Source organism: Balaenoptera musculus, chromosome 8 (assembly GCF_009873245.2).
Source record: "Balaenoptera musculus isolate JJ_BM4_2016_0621 chromosome 8, mBalMus1.pri.v3, whole genome shotgun sequence".
Classification (NCBI taxonomy): Eukaryota; Metazoa; Chordata; class Mammalia; order Artiodactyla; family Balaenopteridae; genus Balaenoptera; species Balaenoptera musculus.
The window spans coordinates 100,182,280-100,195,021 of record NC_045792.1 but is presented as its reverse complement, the minus strand read 5'-3'; the positions used below and the strand labels follow the sequence as shown (position 1 = coordinate 100,195,021).

Sequence of the window (12,742 nt, the reverse complement as noted above, 5' to 3'; positions counted from 1 at the left end):
CGCTTTGGGCAAATTCGGCTGGAGTTGTGGCTCCGGGTATGTGTGGGGGGATGGGGGTGGTGGAAGCATGCCACGCAGAAGCGGTGGCTCTTTTAGAGGCATTTGAAAGCCCAGTGGGTGAGGCCTGGCTAGTCCAAGGGCACACTTGGCCTCTCCCTTCGAGGCTGTGAAGTTTGGGGGATGGTGAGGATCCCATGCAGGGCTCGTGCAGTGAGGGACTGGGAGAGACCTGCCGGAGACTCCCATTTTACAGATGAGGAAAGTGAGATGCAGAGAGAGGAAGAGACTTCCCAAGGTCAGCCAACAAGGCAGAGCTGGGAGTAGAACTTGGGGCGCAGAGCACCCAGTGTGGGTAGGGTGGTTGTTCTGGGGGGCTCTGGGCTGAGGGAGGGTAGCTGGCCCTGGCCAGTGAGGGTCTGACTTGTGTGTGTCCTCTCCAGGGGCGCCCACCCGCGATGTCCTGCTGGTCTCTGCCATCATCACCGTCAGCCTTAGCGTCACTGTCGTCCTCTGCGGCCTCTGCCACTGGTGTCAGCGCAAACTGGTGAGGCTCCCAAGGGCCCTGGGGACGGGGCCTGGCCCTGCGCCCCACCCCCCCACCCCCCCAATTACAGGCTCGTGAACGCTCTCAAGGGCGCGCGCAGATGACCCACTTGCCCACATCGGCACACTTCCGTGGAAACTCACACCACACGCACGCACGCGCAGACTGAGAATCGAGGCCCCCTCCCACATAGCGCCGAGCGCCCCCTCCCCTCCGCCCGCGGCCCCCAGCACAGGCCTGGGCGTGGCCGAGCCGGGTCCCTGTCCAATGAGGAGGCTCCGCCTGACCCGCCCTCTCCCCCCCCCACCGCCCCGCTCCCGCACATCCATCCTGGTTCTGGGGGTTTGTACAAGCACAAACGGCTTCTTTTCATTTTTAACGAGGGCTGGGAAATTAACGAGCAGGATTAGGCCATCAGTAAGTAACGAGACCATCAGGAGGGACATTCATCACCGGAGGGCGCCGGGAGGAGGAGCCGGGCTGAGCCGCCCTCCCTGCGCCCCGGCAGCTCCCGGAGTGGGGCTGAGCCTCGAGAACCCTACTCATCCCCCATCCTGCTGCCCCAGCTTAGAAGTGCGATGGGGACTTTGGGGACTGCAGGGGGGACCTCCGAAGGTGGGCCCAGAGGTGTCCCAGGTGTGGGGCCTTTCCGGGCTTAGGTGAAGAAGGGTCCCTGGCAGGCACCTTCCGTGCCCCAGATTGTGAATGGTGGGAGTGAGGGCAGGGTGCCGCATCTGGGAGCCCCATTCTCTCCCTGCCCGGCCACAGAGGGGCGGGGGGCGCGGTGGAGGGAAGGGCTGTGGCCATGGGTGCTGTGTAGGCGGGGGCTCAGTGCCTTTGTCCTAAAGAAGAGAAGGGGCAGATGCTCTTGGGGAGGGCCCAAGAGGCCCATAACCCAACGTGCTTCCTTCAGGAAAGGCAAACCCGGGAAATGGGAGTGTGATTCTTCATCCCGGGATGTTCAGCTTCAGGCAGCTCCTTTCCCCGGAGAGGAGCCAGGGAGAAGGCCAGCCCTGCCCCACGTGTGAGTGTGTGCGAGTGTGTGTGTGACTCGGGCCCACTCCTTGCATGCAGGTGCCAGACTGGCTGCCCTGCATTGTCCCTGGATTTCCTGTCTCTATGTCTGCCTCAGAATTTCAGGGGAGGTGGAGGAGGGGGCTTGGCCACGTGCTTGTGTGTGCGAATGTCCTCAGAGGCTTGGGAGTGGCTGAGCGTGCACTGCAGCCCTGTGCATCTCGTTGCAGGCCCGTTCGGCTGTCTGTCTGTCTGTATTTGAAGGCAGGGGAGGGTTGTATGAACAGGCGCTGCTGGTGACCTTGAGTGGGGGTCTTTTGTGCTAAGGGTGTCGACTTTGAGGGCATTGGTACAGTGTGTGTGTGTGTGTCTGTTCAGCCCTGTATGGTGGGATGTGGATCATCTCATCAGATCCCCACGTAAGTGCTGCAGTGTGTGTGTGTGTGTGTGTGTGTTTCTCTGTGTTTGTTGAGAGCCCTACCCCCACTCACCTAGAGACAGGAGTTCAGAGCTGACAGCTTTTGTAGCAGGTGGGGGGCTGTCAGTGCAGTAAGTGCCTTGGGAAGCTGAGAACTGCAGAACCTTCCCTGGCCCAGCCCCTCCTCTCAGCCTCCAGCCAGAACTTCCTCAGGGGTCCAGACCACAGTATGTCCCTCTTGACTTGCTCCTCTGAGCTGCTGATAGAACGTTACTTTGCCTAGGACCCCCCACAATCCTGCCACCCGCTTCCAACCCCTGGTCTCAGAAGCCAGGGGGCTTTTTTGTCCAGGCTGTCTCCATGCTCCATGGAAGGGGCTTTAAAATGCTCCCCCTGCACAGTTGCTGCTGGGCTCTCCTTGCCTGCCTGTCCCCTCAACAGCAGTGACGTGATACCTGACAGCCCAGATCCCATTTCCAAACATTAATAACTTCCTTAATCTCCAACTGGCTTTTTCCGGATCAGCCTGGCCAACCCCCTCCCTGATAAGCAGGCTTAGGGGATTGGGCTCCTTTGGAGCTGTTTTATGTCTCTGGACCCCACCTGGGGTTCCTATCGTTGCCCCATTTACTTCCCCCCGAACCCCCAAGGCAAGTCCTGCCCTGGTTTCTGTCCCCCATGTGCCCCAGCTCCTCTGCAAAGGGGTCCTTGCAGCTGGAGGGGAAGCCTCTCTGAGCTTTGGAAGGAAGAGGGACAGGCAGAAGCTCCCAGAACACCCTGGGTGAACCAGGTGCCGGGCCTTGGGGAAGGGGCAACGGACCAGCCTTCGAAGACAAGACGGTGCTGACCAGAGCAAGTTCCCTGAAGACTAGGAAGAAAGAGGAGAAGGGGTGAGGGGTGGGACGGGGGCGGGGGGCGCTCTCAGCAGGGTGCTCCCTGCCCCAGCTGCCAGAACTGCTGGAGAATGGGGGCGGGGCTCCTGCCTGAGGGTCCTGCCCAAGAAGGGCCCTTGGCCCCCAGGGAGGGGCTCCAGGCTCCTGATCTTCCCAGTTGGAACTAGGAATTGTTTGGGATTTGAACTTCTGGGTAATGATGGGGGGGACCGGAGTTGAGCTGAGAGAGGGCAGCTTTTGTGGACCCAGGGGATCCAGCAGCTCTGTTTTTTAACTCTTAAAGTTCTGGCTCAGAGGCACGGCCTGAGGCTTGGACCCCTGGGTGGGTGGGGCTTCCAGTTAATGGATTTGGGGAACTGCTGGGTACCAGGTTCCACACCAAGTACCAGAGCCCATTCAGTCCCTGCCATTGGGGACTACGTTCCCAGGGGTGGGAGCTGAAGTAGGTAAGCAGAGTAATAATAATAATAATATCTGTGATGAGAAGCTTGAAGGGTGAGGGACCCAGGGCTGATCCAGTGACATCACACTACTTCAGACAGGAGGGGAAAGGGAGGCTGGAGAGGGCAAGGGACGTGAGCAAGGTGACATGGAGAATGTGGGGCACTGCTGGGACAGGACCCTGGCACCCCTGAGACATAGGGGTACTGGAGGTGGCATGAGGGCCCTCCCCCCACCTCCACCCACTTCCTGGGAGCTCCGCTGTTGTTCTCCCTAACCAGGCGGCTCCAGTCCCTGGAAGGGGCTGCAGCTGGCAGGAGCGTCGGGGAACGCGGCTGTGCGGCTTTTATTTTGCTTTAGGGAGGATGCAATAATTGACTGTTGTGGCTGTGGTCTTGGCTCACATGACGGGATGTTGGAGAAATGTGTGCCTGCGTGTGCGTGTGCATGTGCGTGTGCGTGTGCGTGTGCGTGTGCGTGTATGTGTGTGTGTCCCCGACCCCACTCGGCTGGGCAGGGGCAGGCCAGTGCCCAGTGGGTGACAGCTCCGGCCCCTGCACAGCCCCGCTCCCCCGCCCAGGCCCGTGGCCCCTGGGTGTGCGTGAGGACACTTGGTGGCAGCCAGGAATGTTAATGGTGCCGGGCTCTGCGTGAGCTAAATTTAGAAACCCAAACCGAAAAGGTGAATGGTGCTCACCTTCCTGGCAGCAGGCCCTGTCACCGCTACAGCCCTTCCTCTAGCCAGGGGACCTGGCACGCCCACCCCGTCATCCTGCCCTGCCCCTCCCTCCACTCGCGCTGGCTGAGGAAGAGCCAGGCTGCCCCGGCCCCAGCGTCAGTGGGCAGCCTCGCTTCCCAAGGCTGCCTTCCTGTGAAGGAGCGTGCTCAGGCCCTGCCCTGCCTCACGGGCCCAGGGCAGGAGGGACCCCAGGGAGCCCCCCAGACAGTGACGGACATGGCCCCTGCAGGACTGGACACGGGCCCTCTCCCCGCCCCTGCCACTCACGTCACTGGCCACTGCCAACCTTGCCCTGCAGGATGCCACCCCACCATCTGGGGGCAGTGACGTGGCCAGTGGGACGTGGCCAGGCGCCTGAGAGCCGTCTGTCCACGGCAGAGGGAGATATGCTTCTGGGAGCCGAGCCAGAGCCCCAGAAGACAGGCAGATGGGAGGGACCTCATCCCTAGGGGTCAGGGATGGGGTGCAGGTCAAGAGGGCGGGCCAAGTCCTAGAGCCCGATGGGGCCCAGGAGTTGCCCACCAGGGATCAGGGGTTGATAGGGCTGGCACCCCAAGGTGGTGACACCCTCACACATTGGCCCCAGGCCTTGTTGCCGAGGCTGGGCTCCAGTGTACTCCCCTCCCCGCAGGGCCCCATTCTGGGGGGGCAGGGAGAGTCCAGCCCTGTCTCCCAGGAGTGACCCTGGTGCTGTCTCCACAGGGCAAACGCTACAAGAACTCCTTGGAGACGGTGGGCACGCCAGACTCAGGGCGTGGGCGCAGTGAGAAGAAGGCCATCAAGTAGGTGCCAGGCTTCGAGTTTGGGGTGGGGCACGCAGGCAGCCCAAGTGGGAGGACCACCCCCCCAGATCTGGCCACACACACATTCAGTTTCCCTCTCACAACCTGGTGCCTTGCTCTCTCCCCAGCCCAGTCCCGTACACGCACTCCCAGCACCTCAGGGGGGCCCAGGGCTCCGCCTTTTCTGCCTGTGCCTCCCAGACCCTCACAGTGTTCCAGGGCGCCCAGCCCCGTGTTCTGGCTGCTCTCGCTCCCAGCACTGTCTGCCTCTTCCCTCAACCCCGGGTGCTGCTTCCTCCTTCCAACCCTCACATCACACACGCGCTGTCCCCAAGCCCTGCCTAACTCCCCTGCACCTCCAAGCTCCTCCCTCAGCCCTGGGGCTGGGGTGGTGGCGGCTCAGACTCTTTCCTCAGGCCCCACCAATGTTCTGAGGGTAACCTGGAAGAAGGACAGACAGAAACCCTGGGGACCCCAGCAGGACCCAGTGTTGGTCTGCTCAGGGAAAGCAGAGCGATGGGGAGAGACTCTCCCCTCGCCTGTCATGCCCGGTCCCCACTGCACATCTTGCTGCCTCTGGCTCGCCCCGGTTTCCTCATTTGGCTCTGAGATCCGTCTTCAAGTCGGCAGGTCTGCCTTGCACTGCAGACCGCCTGCAGACCCCTGCTGAGGGTCACTGGGAGACGCTGGGAGAAGGTTCTCACCTGGTTGGGGGCTCTGGGAACAGGGCTGTAGGGGTGGGGCTCTCCCTAGAGGACTCTGTACCCTTTGGCCAATGGCCTGGCCCTTTCCTCTCTGCTTCTTGGCCCAGGCCTTCACGGGGAGGCTGCTGGGCGCCCCTCCATCTTTGCCTGCCAGCCAAGGGCTCCGCCTGGAAGCGGGGCCTCCCCCAGCCCTCCCTGCCCCACCCTGCCTCCTTCAACTCAAGGCCCCAGCCACGCCTGCCCACGCCTTCCCTCCTGCCCTTCCCCTGGTCCATCTTCCTCTCTTCCTACTTCCCTCCTTCCTCTCCCCTTCTCCTGAGGGCTCCCTCCCTGCCCCTCCTCGGCCCCCCTCCTCTTTTTTCATCTCTTGCTCTGACCCTTTGGGGCCTTCGCAGAAGCTGTGGGTGTGTGTCTGTTGGGGGGCGGGTAAGTGAAGGGGTGGGCCAGGCCGCGGTTGGGCTTGGGAGGAGGCTGCGGGGAGCCTTTGAAGCTGGGTTTGGTTGCACGCTCTCCAGTCTTCAAAGCCGAGAGCTGGCAGGTCTCAGGGGCTGTTGCAGAGCCCAGGCCCCAGGCTTTCTGAAGAGGGGAGGGACCACATGGAGGGAGCACGGGGCCAGCCCGGCACCTGCCACCTCCAGGCCAGGCCTCTAACCAAGTCTGCAGCCACGGTCTGGGCCAGAGAGCGTGCCCCTGCCAGCTGACCATCAGCTTCCTGGATAAGGCTGTGTGTGTACTGGATAGACCTAGAAAGGGCCCACAGGAGAAGCGGAGAGGGGGCAGTGGGGCGGGGAGCAGGCTCTGCAGGCTCTCTAAGGCAAAGTGAGGGCAACAGTGGGTCGTCCCCTGCCTCTCTGTGGCCCTGCAGTCCCTGCGCCCTCCCACCCTGCTGAGCTCTCAGACCCTCTGCCCCGAGGGAAGGAAGCCACCTTTCTTGTCTACATGCCCCCAGGTTCCTAGGCCTTTGCCTCTTGCCTGGGCCCAAAGCCAGTCGAGTGGCAGGAAGCAGGGTTTACCTGCTGCACAATCTCCCCCTGGGCTTAGGGCCTCCTCCAAAAGGATCGTGTTATCAAGGATTCTGGGAAGCTGCATTCTTTAATAGTGTTTCTCAAACTGTGTTCCTCAGAGCACTTGTGCCCCATAAAAGATTAATAGTGATCCCATGAATCAAGGGTTCCATGACCAACTAAGTTTGGGAAACACTGATATTCATTGGCACATTAAAGGCTCTGAGAAGTCCTGCAGTACAGGAATCAGTGTTTCGTAAACTTCTTTAATTAAAGATCCTCTTTTCTGGTACCGCAGCTCACAACCCAAGGGACCCTGGAGCTCCTTGGAGCACAGGGTGGGAGACCAGCCTGGCAGTGATGACCCTGGGTGGATCTTTCTCTCCAGGACCTAGGGTTGGATGGCCCTCGATTTTGGAGATCTGGAGGGAGCAGGGGGAGTAAGGCCTTCCAACTGCTCCGTCTCTCTGTTACACTAGGGGAGGGGGCCGAAGGATGTCTCTGGTAGGAATAGGGAATAGGCTCTTCTGTGGAGGGAGCCTCCCCAGGGAGACCCCCCCCCAGTAGGGTTCCATCCCAGTGGACTGTTCTGCCTCTCCCACCTCCGGCGCCCACTGCCCCTGTGAGCTGGCTCAGGGTTTTGGCCTTGGACCCTGTGCACAGAGTCTCCTGTGAGATGTTTCCAAGGTGCTCTCTGGACTGGCAGAGACTGACCACACCAGGGAGGCCCAAGGGGGCCCTGCACACCCTCAGGCCAGGGCCACTGTCTCCTCCAGGCCTGGGGGTGGGCAGCTCAGCTTCTCTCCCTCTTTCTTTCCTTTGTTCCCGAGTCTAAAGCTGAGAACCAAGGTTGAGGTCAAACTCTGCGGGTGGCGTGGGGGAGAAGCAGGTCCCCCAAGAACACGTTTCCTCCATCCTCAGGGGGTGTGCCTCCCGACACTGCCCTCCCCCCAGCAGGGCTCTCACCTCGGCCTTGAGCAGTGGCATGGCCTCAGCACACGCCAGGCCCACCCCTGACGCTCCTCCCCGAGCCCCTTCCCGTAGACGCATTCCTGAGGGCTCAGGCATGGCTCCTTTCCGGAATGTTCCTTTGGCCTGGGAGTTGCCCTCCTCTCCCTGTGCTCCCAGTTCTGCTCTTCGGGGTCCCAGGAGCCTGACGAGCTGGTGAAGCCCCTGGTCCTCAGCTCCTGGGGTTTCCAGGCCATGCCTTCTGCTGCGGCTTCTGTTGCCCTCCTCCAGTGGAGGTCCCTGCCTTCTCTGTGCTTCTAGCATACCTGCTTCTTCGGTAGGACATGTCTCAGAACAGGAGGGGGTGGGGAGGCTGGGGTACACGTTCCCTTCCAGACCCAGCAGCTCCAGTTTGGCAAGGGACAGGGGCAGGCCAGGTACATGCCAAGGGCTGGAGGCTGAGTCTGCCCATCAGTCCCCCCAGAGACGGGCAGGCTTCCCCTGCACAGGCCCAGGCCTCCACGTGAAGGGCCCTTCCGTGACCCGCCGACAACCACCAGGTCAGAGGCCTGGAGACGCTTCCCTTTGCTGGGGTGACCCAGCCACCACTTTTGCAATGAGCAGAGTGCCTTCAGTTCAGCTGAGATCTGGCCAATCTCCTGTGAAGGCCGCATCCCAGGCTTTCCCGAGGCCGGGAGAGAACAGAGGAGGCCAGGGGGACCTCAGGCCAGTGGGAGGAGGAGAGACTGGCAGGGAGCTGGGCCTGTCCCAAGAGTGGCTCTGTTAGGTAGCTGGAAGTGGGGAGAACTTCCGGTCTTCCAGAACTGGGGCCTCAACCCCGGCATGGGAGAGCGGATGGCTCAGCGGCTACAGCCAGCCTTCGGGTTCGACAGGCAGGGAGACTGAGGCCCAGCACGTGGGAGGCAGGGAGACTGAGGCCCAGCACGTGGGCAGCAGGGTCTGATCTGCCTTTCAGCAATCTCCAGCCGGATGCCAGCACCCTGTCCTCCTCCCACTCCCCACGCCATCGCCATCCCACCCCAGGCCGCGTCCCCGGCCCCCCCTCCCCTTCCCCTCCTCTCTCACCATCTTTCTCTCTCCCACCAGCTTCCCGGTGCGAGGCTCCAGTCTGCCCGCCTGCAGCTCGCCTCCTTGCACGCGGCTTCTCCCGCCCTGGAGCGTGTGCGAGTGTGTGTGTGCGCGTGCGCCCGTGCGTGTGCCACCCGCCTCTCTTCCCCTCACAGGAGCCGACCCCGGCCCGCCCCACCCTCCGTGCCCCGGGCCCGGCCCCTCTGCCCGCACAGGACTTGCGGTTCTTGTTTCTTCTTGTATCTCCCTGTTTTCTCCCCTCTCTCTCTGCCCCTCCAGTGATCTAGACAGAGACTTTTGGAATAACAATGAGAGCACAGTGCAGCAGAAATGGAGCTCCTACCCTCCCAAGGAGTTTATTCTAAACATTTCACCCTACGCCCCTTATGGCGACCCACGACTGTCCCTCAAGTGAGTGACTTTACCTGGTTTGATCATATGTACCGAGTATCCGAGTATCCGCGCACGCCCTCCGTCCCCCCATCCCACCCGGCCCCTCACTTCTCCTGCTCCTCCCCCCCTCCCCACCTGCGCACCCCATGGGCAGGCTGACCATGGAGACGAGCAACCCCTCCTGACCCCCCTCGCCTGCCTGCCCCTCCCCTGTCCCCTCCCCCAGGGCTAGCCACCAGGAGCACCCCGTCCGCGGCCACACCCGGCCCCCCAGCTGGTCCCCGTGGCCCCCGGCCCCCTCTGTGCAGTCAAGATGGGGTTGCCCGTTTTTGGTCCCTCCCTCTCGGTGTGGCTCGCTTCCTCCTCCCTGCTGTGTGCTGCTGCCCTGGCTGCTCTGGCGGTGGTCGGTGGTCGGTGGTCGTGGCGGTGGTGGCGGTGATGGTGGTGGTGGTGATGAACTCTGACTAACTCGGCTTTCTCTCTCTCCCTGCCTTGGGGCCTCCTGGCCTGGACAGCCCGCTCTTCCTCCGTCGTTAACCCTTCGTTGTCCTGTGGGATAGACTTGGAGGTGGCTGTCCTCCCCCAACCCCCACCGCCCCAGCCCCAGGCGGTGGGGAGGGGCCCCCCTCCACTGTCGTGGTGCGTTGTTCTCCGACCCCAGCCCGCCCGGTCCCCTCTCTCCTCTCTGCAGGCTCCGCTGGTGACCCATCTGCAGTGCTGATGTCTCTCTCTCTCTCTCTCTCTCTCTCTCTCTGTCGTCTCTTGTCCGTCTGTCTCTCTCCTCCTCTCTCACTGTCTCTTTCTTCCTTTTATCTGTCGTTGTTTTTCCCCCTCTTACCACCCCATCCCCACCCCCACGTGTGGCCTGCCCTCCGTCCCCCCACCGCCACCCCCGGTGCCCCTCTGGACCGGCTGCCTCGTGGTGCCTCCAGTGGCACCCTCCTGGCTGGCGCCAAAGTGGCCGCCGCTGCGGGGCTGGCAGTGGAGCGGGAAGGCCGGCTGGGGGAGAAGCCGGCGCCGGTGCTGCCACCCGGAGAGGACGCCTTGAGAAGCGGCGGCGCTGCCCCCCGCGAGCCGGGCAGCGGTGGCAAGGCGGGGAGAGGCCGCTGGCGGATGGTGCAGAGCCACCTGGCCGCCGGGAAGCTCAACTTGTCCAAGTGAGTGATGGCCCCACGGCCGCAAGAGCCGTGAGCTCAGGGCATGCCCCCTGGCATGCCCGCTGCTGCCCCCAGAGGTGCCGTCCTCGGCCCCTGGCTCATCCCATCCCTTCACGAGACTCCCATCATCCTTGCCATCGGGCACGACTAACTCAGCCATGCACTGTGCATCTCAGCCTCCGGCTGCTGCCCCATCAGTTTCTTTCTTTGCCAGTGACCAGATCATTCCATTTTCTGCCCCCAGGGCAGCTTCATTTCAGTCCTTGGGTCATCCCATCCTCTTTGATTGGCCGCCCCATCTCAGCCTCCATGGGCGTCAGGCTGCAGTTGTTAGCCATTGGACCATCCATCCCTGGGGAGCTGGCCCACTCTCAGCCTGTTTTCTGCCACTCATCTGCCACCGGGCTTTCCCTCTTGCAGCCAGCAGATGGCTCTAGACCCAGGGGTTAAGCCATTTCATTTTGACTATCAGGCGACTCCATTGGCTTGTCCCAGTCTTGCTTGCACCATGACACCATCTGTTCCACAAGCCAACCCTGAGCAGCCGGGATGTCCCCATTGGCTCATCCTCATCTCGGCCATCCCCATTGGCTGTCCCAGTCTTGGTCAGTGAGCGGTCCCACTCTCAGCTGTTGGGATTGTGTGTTCTTGGAGGTTGGGTTGTTGAGCCCTAGCTAACTTCTCTTTTCTGACGAAGGTGGTCTGGACATCAGACAGAAGAGCCGTTTCCTTTTTAATAACTATCTGAGCTGGCCAAACAGTCAGTCCCTCCCTGGGAGCAGCAGACATAGGGTTGGCTCCTGTTCTCAGCAGACAGTATGTTCTCCCCTCCCACCATGGGGCAGCCTTATTCTCATCTTGGCTCTTAGAACCTTCCATTTCCCCACAGCTGAGCCTTCCGGGCTCTAAATCCTTTGAACTATGACCGTTCTCACCCATTGGGATATAGGTTCCATTTTCAGCTTTTAGAACTGCCTCGTTCCCAGCTAATGGAGCAGCCTCTCAATTAGAAGGCCAACAGCCCTGACCCCTTCTTAGCGGTCGGGCTGGTTCTCTTTAGAAAGCCTGTGGTTCCTGCCATTGGGACCACCTAGGGCCACCATGCTGAGACCTCATTTGCTTTGGCCTGAGGGAGCACGAGCGGATTTCTCCCCAACACTGAGCCTCCGGAGAACCCCAGAAGGAAGCCCCACACCCCCTCAGAGAACCAGGCCCTGTGCCCCACCCACGCCAGGTTGCTTTGGCCACAGACTCCAGGCTGGCTGAGGCCTTCGCGCCATCCACTGGCTCCAGGCCTGGAGGAACCAATTTTACTTTCCTGTGACTGAGAGGTTGTAAGTTGGACTAATTTGGGATGTGACAGAAAACCAAAATGAGGTCAAGCACGGAGGAGGAGGCGGCCGCCCAAGTGCCGTCCACCCCCTTCCTCGGCCTGCCCCCCGGGAGCTGTGGGCCTCCCTGGCCCGCCGGGCCTGCGCCTGCCCCTGGTGGTCGCCCTGATTCCAGGCCTGAGGCAGGCAAGGCTGCTACTCCTTCCGAGACCCCAGCTAAAGCCCTGTTTTGCTCTTCTCTCTTTCTTCCTTCCTTCCTTCTTTCCTTCTTTTCTTTTCTTTCCTTCTTTCTTTCTTTCCTTCTTTCTTTCTTTCCTTCTTTCTTTCTTTCCCTTTCTGTCTGTCTGTCTTTCTTTCTTTCTTTCTTTTTCTCTTTACCATTCTCTGACTTTCTCTCCCTCTTTTGCTCTCACTCTTCTTCTCTCTTTCTCTCTCTCAGCCCACAGGGGCAGCCTAACTGTTGTCCTTTTGATTCCCAGGATAGGCTCAGGGGGTGAGCCAGGCTGAGGTCTGGTTGCAGTGGTGAAAGTGGCTCCAAGGGCCCTGGGGCCTCCCTCGGGCAGCTCGGGGGTACCACGGCTACCCTGTGGCTCTAGACCAGGAGGTGGCAAGCTATCGCTATAAAAGGTCTGATAGGGAAGAGGCTTTGCAAGTCACATAGTCTCTTTTATGACTACTCAACCCCACCCTTGTAGCCCCAAAGCAGCCACAGACAGGATGTAAATTAATGACAATGGCTGTATTCCAGTAAAACTTTATTTACAAAAACAAGTGGCGGGCCAGATTTGGCCCACAGGCCATAGCTTGCCAACCCCTGCCCTAGGCAACTGGAATGGAAGATGGAGGGAAGGAACAGAAGAAGTGGAGGTTGGGCCCTCTGAGGCTGTGGCCCTGCATGCGCTGAAATCTCTGGCCAGGAGACAAAGCAGACAGGTTGCCCGGGGAGGCCAGGGATCTCTGACTCCTTCTGTGTCCACCTCCTGAGACATTTGCAGCTTCCACTGGCAAGGGAGCATGCTTCCCTGGGCCTGACCTCATTGGTCCCCATGGCAACCCTGTGATGGAGGCAACTCAGGAATTTTTACCCTGTTTTACAGAAGAGGAAACTGAGAGGTGGACTCCCTTTTCCAAAGTCCCACAGTTAAGAAGCGGCAGAGATGGGCTTTGAACCCTGGGTCTCTCTGACCCCAGACCACCTCTGATGAGCCATGTCCTGTCTCCTGTCTGTCCTTGCCCTGTTCCCAGCGTGTTTCAGAGATGCTGGTGGCCCATGAGGCAGGTGCCA

At 61.0% G+C, this 12,742-nt stretch overlaps 1 protein-coding gene across 9 annotated transcripts in view; it reads left to right on the top strand.

Moving 5' to 3' along the window:
• Nucleotides 1–12,742, top strand: part of SYT7 (synaptotagmin 7) — a 63,416-nt gene that overhangs the window by 23,964 nt on the left and 26,710 nt on the right. For 2 of the 9 annotated variants that reach the window (XM_036861249.1, XM_036861244.1), the window contains exons 2-5: nucleotides 441–544; nucleotides 4,752–4,831; nucleotides 8,856–8,987; nucleotides 9,902–10,126. In XM_036861249.1, coding sequence (XP_036717144.1) covers nucleotides 441–544; nucleotides 4,752–4,831; nucleotides 8,856–8,987; nucleotides 9,902–10,126 — 541 coding nt within the window. Of the gene's footprint in view, nucleotides 1–440; nucleotides 545–4,751; nucleotides 4,832–8,855; nucleotides 8,988–9,484; nucleotides 9,609–9,901; nucleotides 10,127–12,742 lie in introns of those variants that run through there. The other 7 variants (XM_036861245.1, XM_036861252.1, XM_036861247.1 and 4 more) reach the window with 4 other exon arrangements.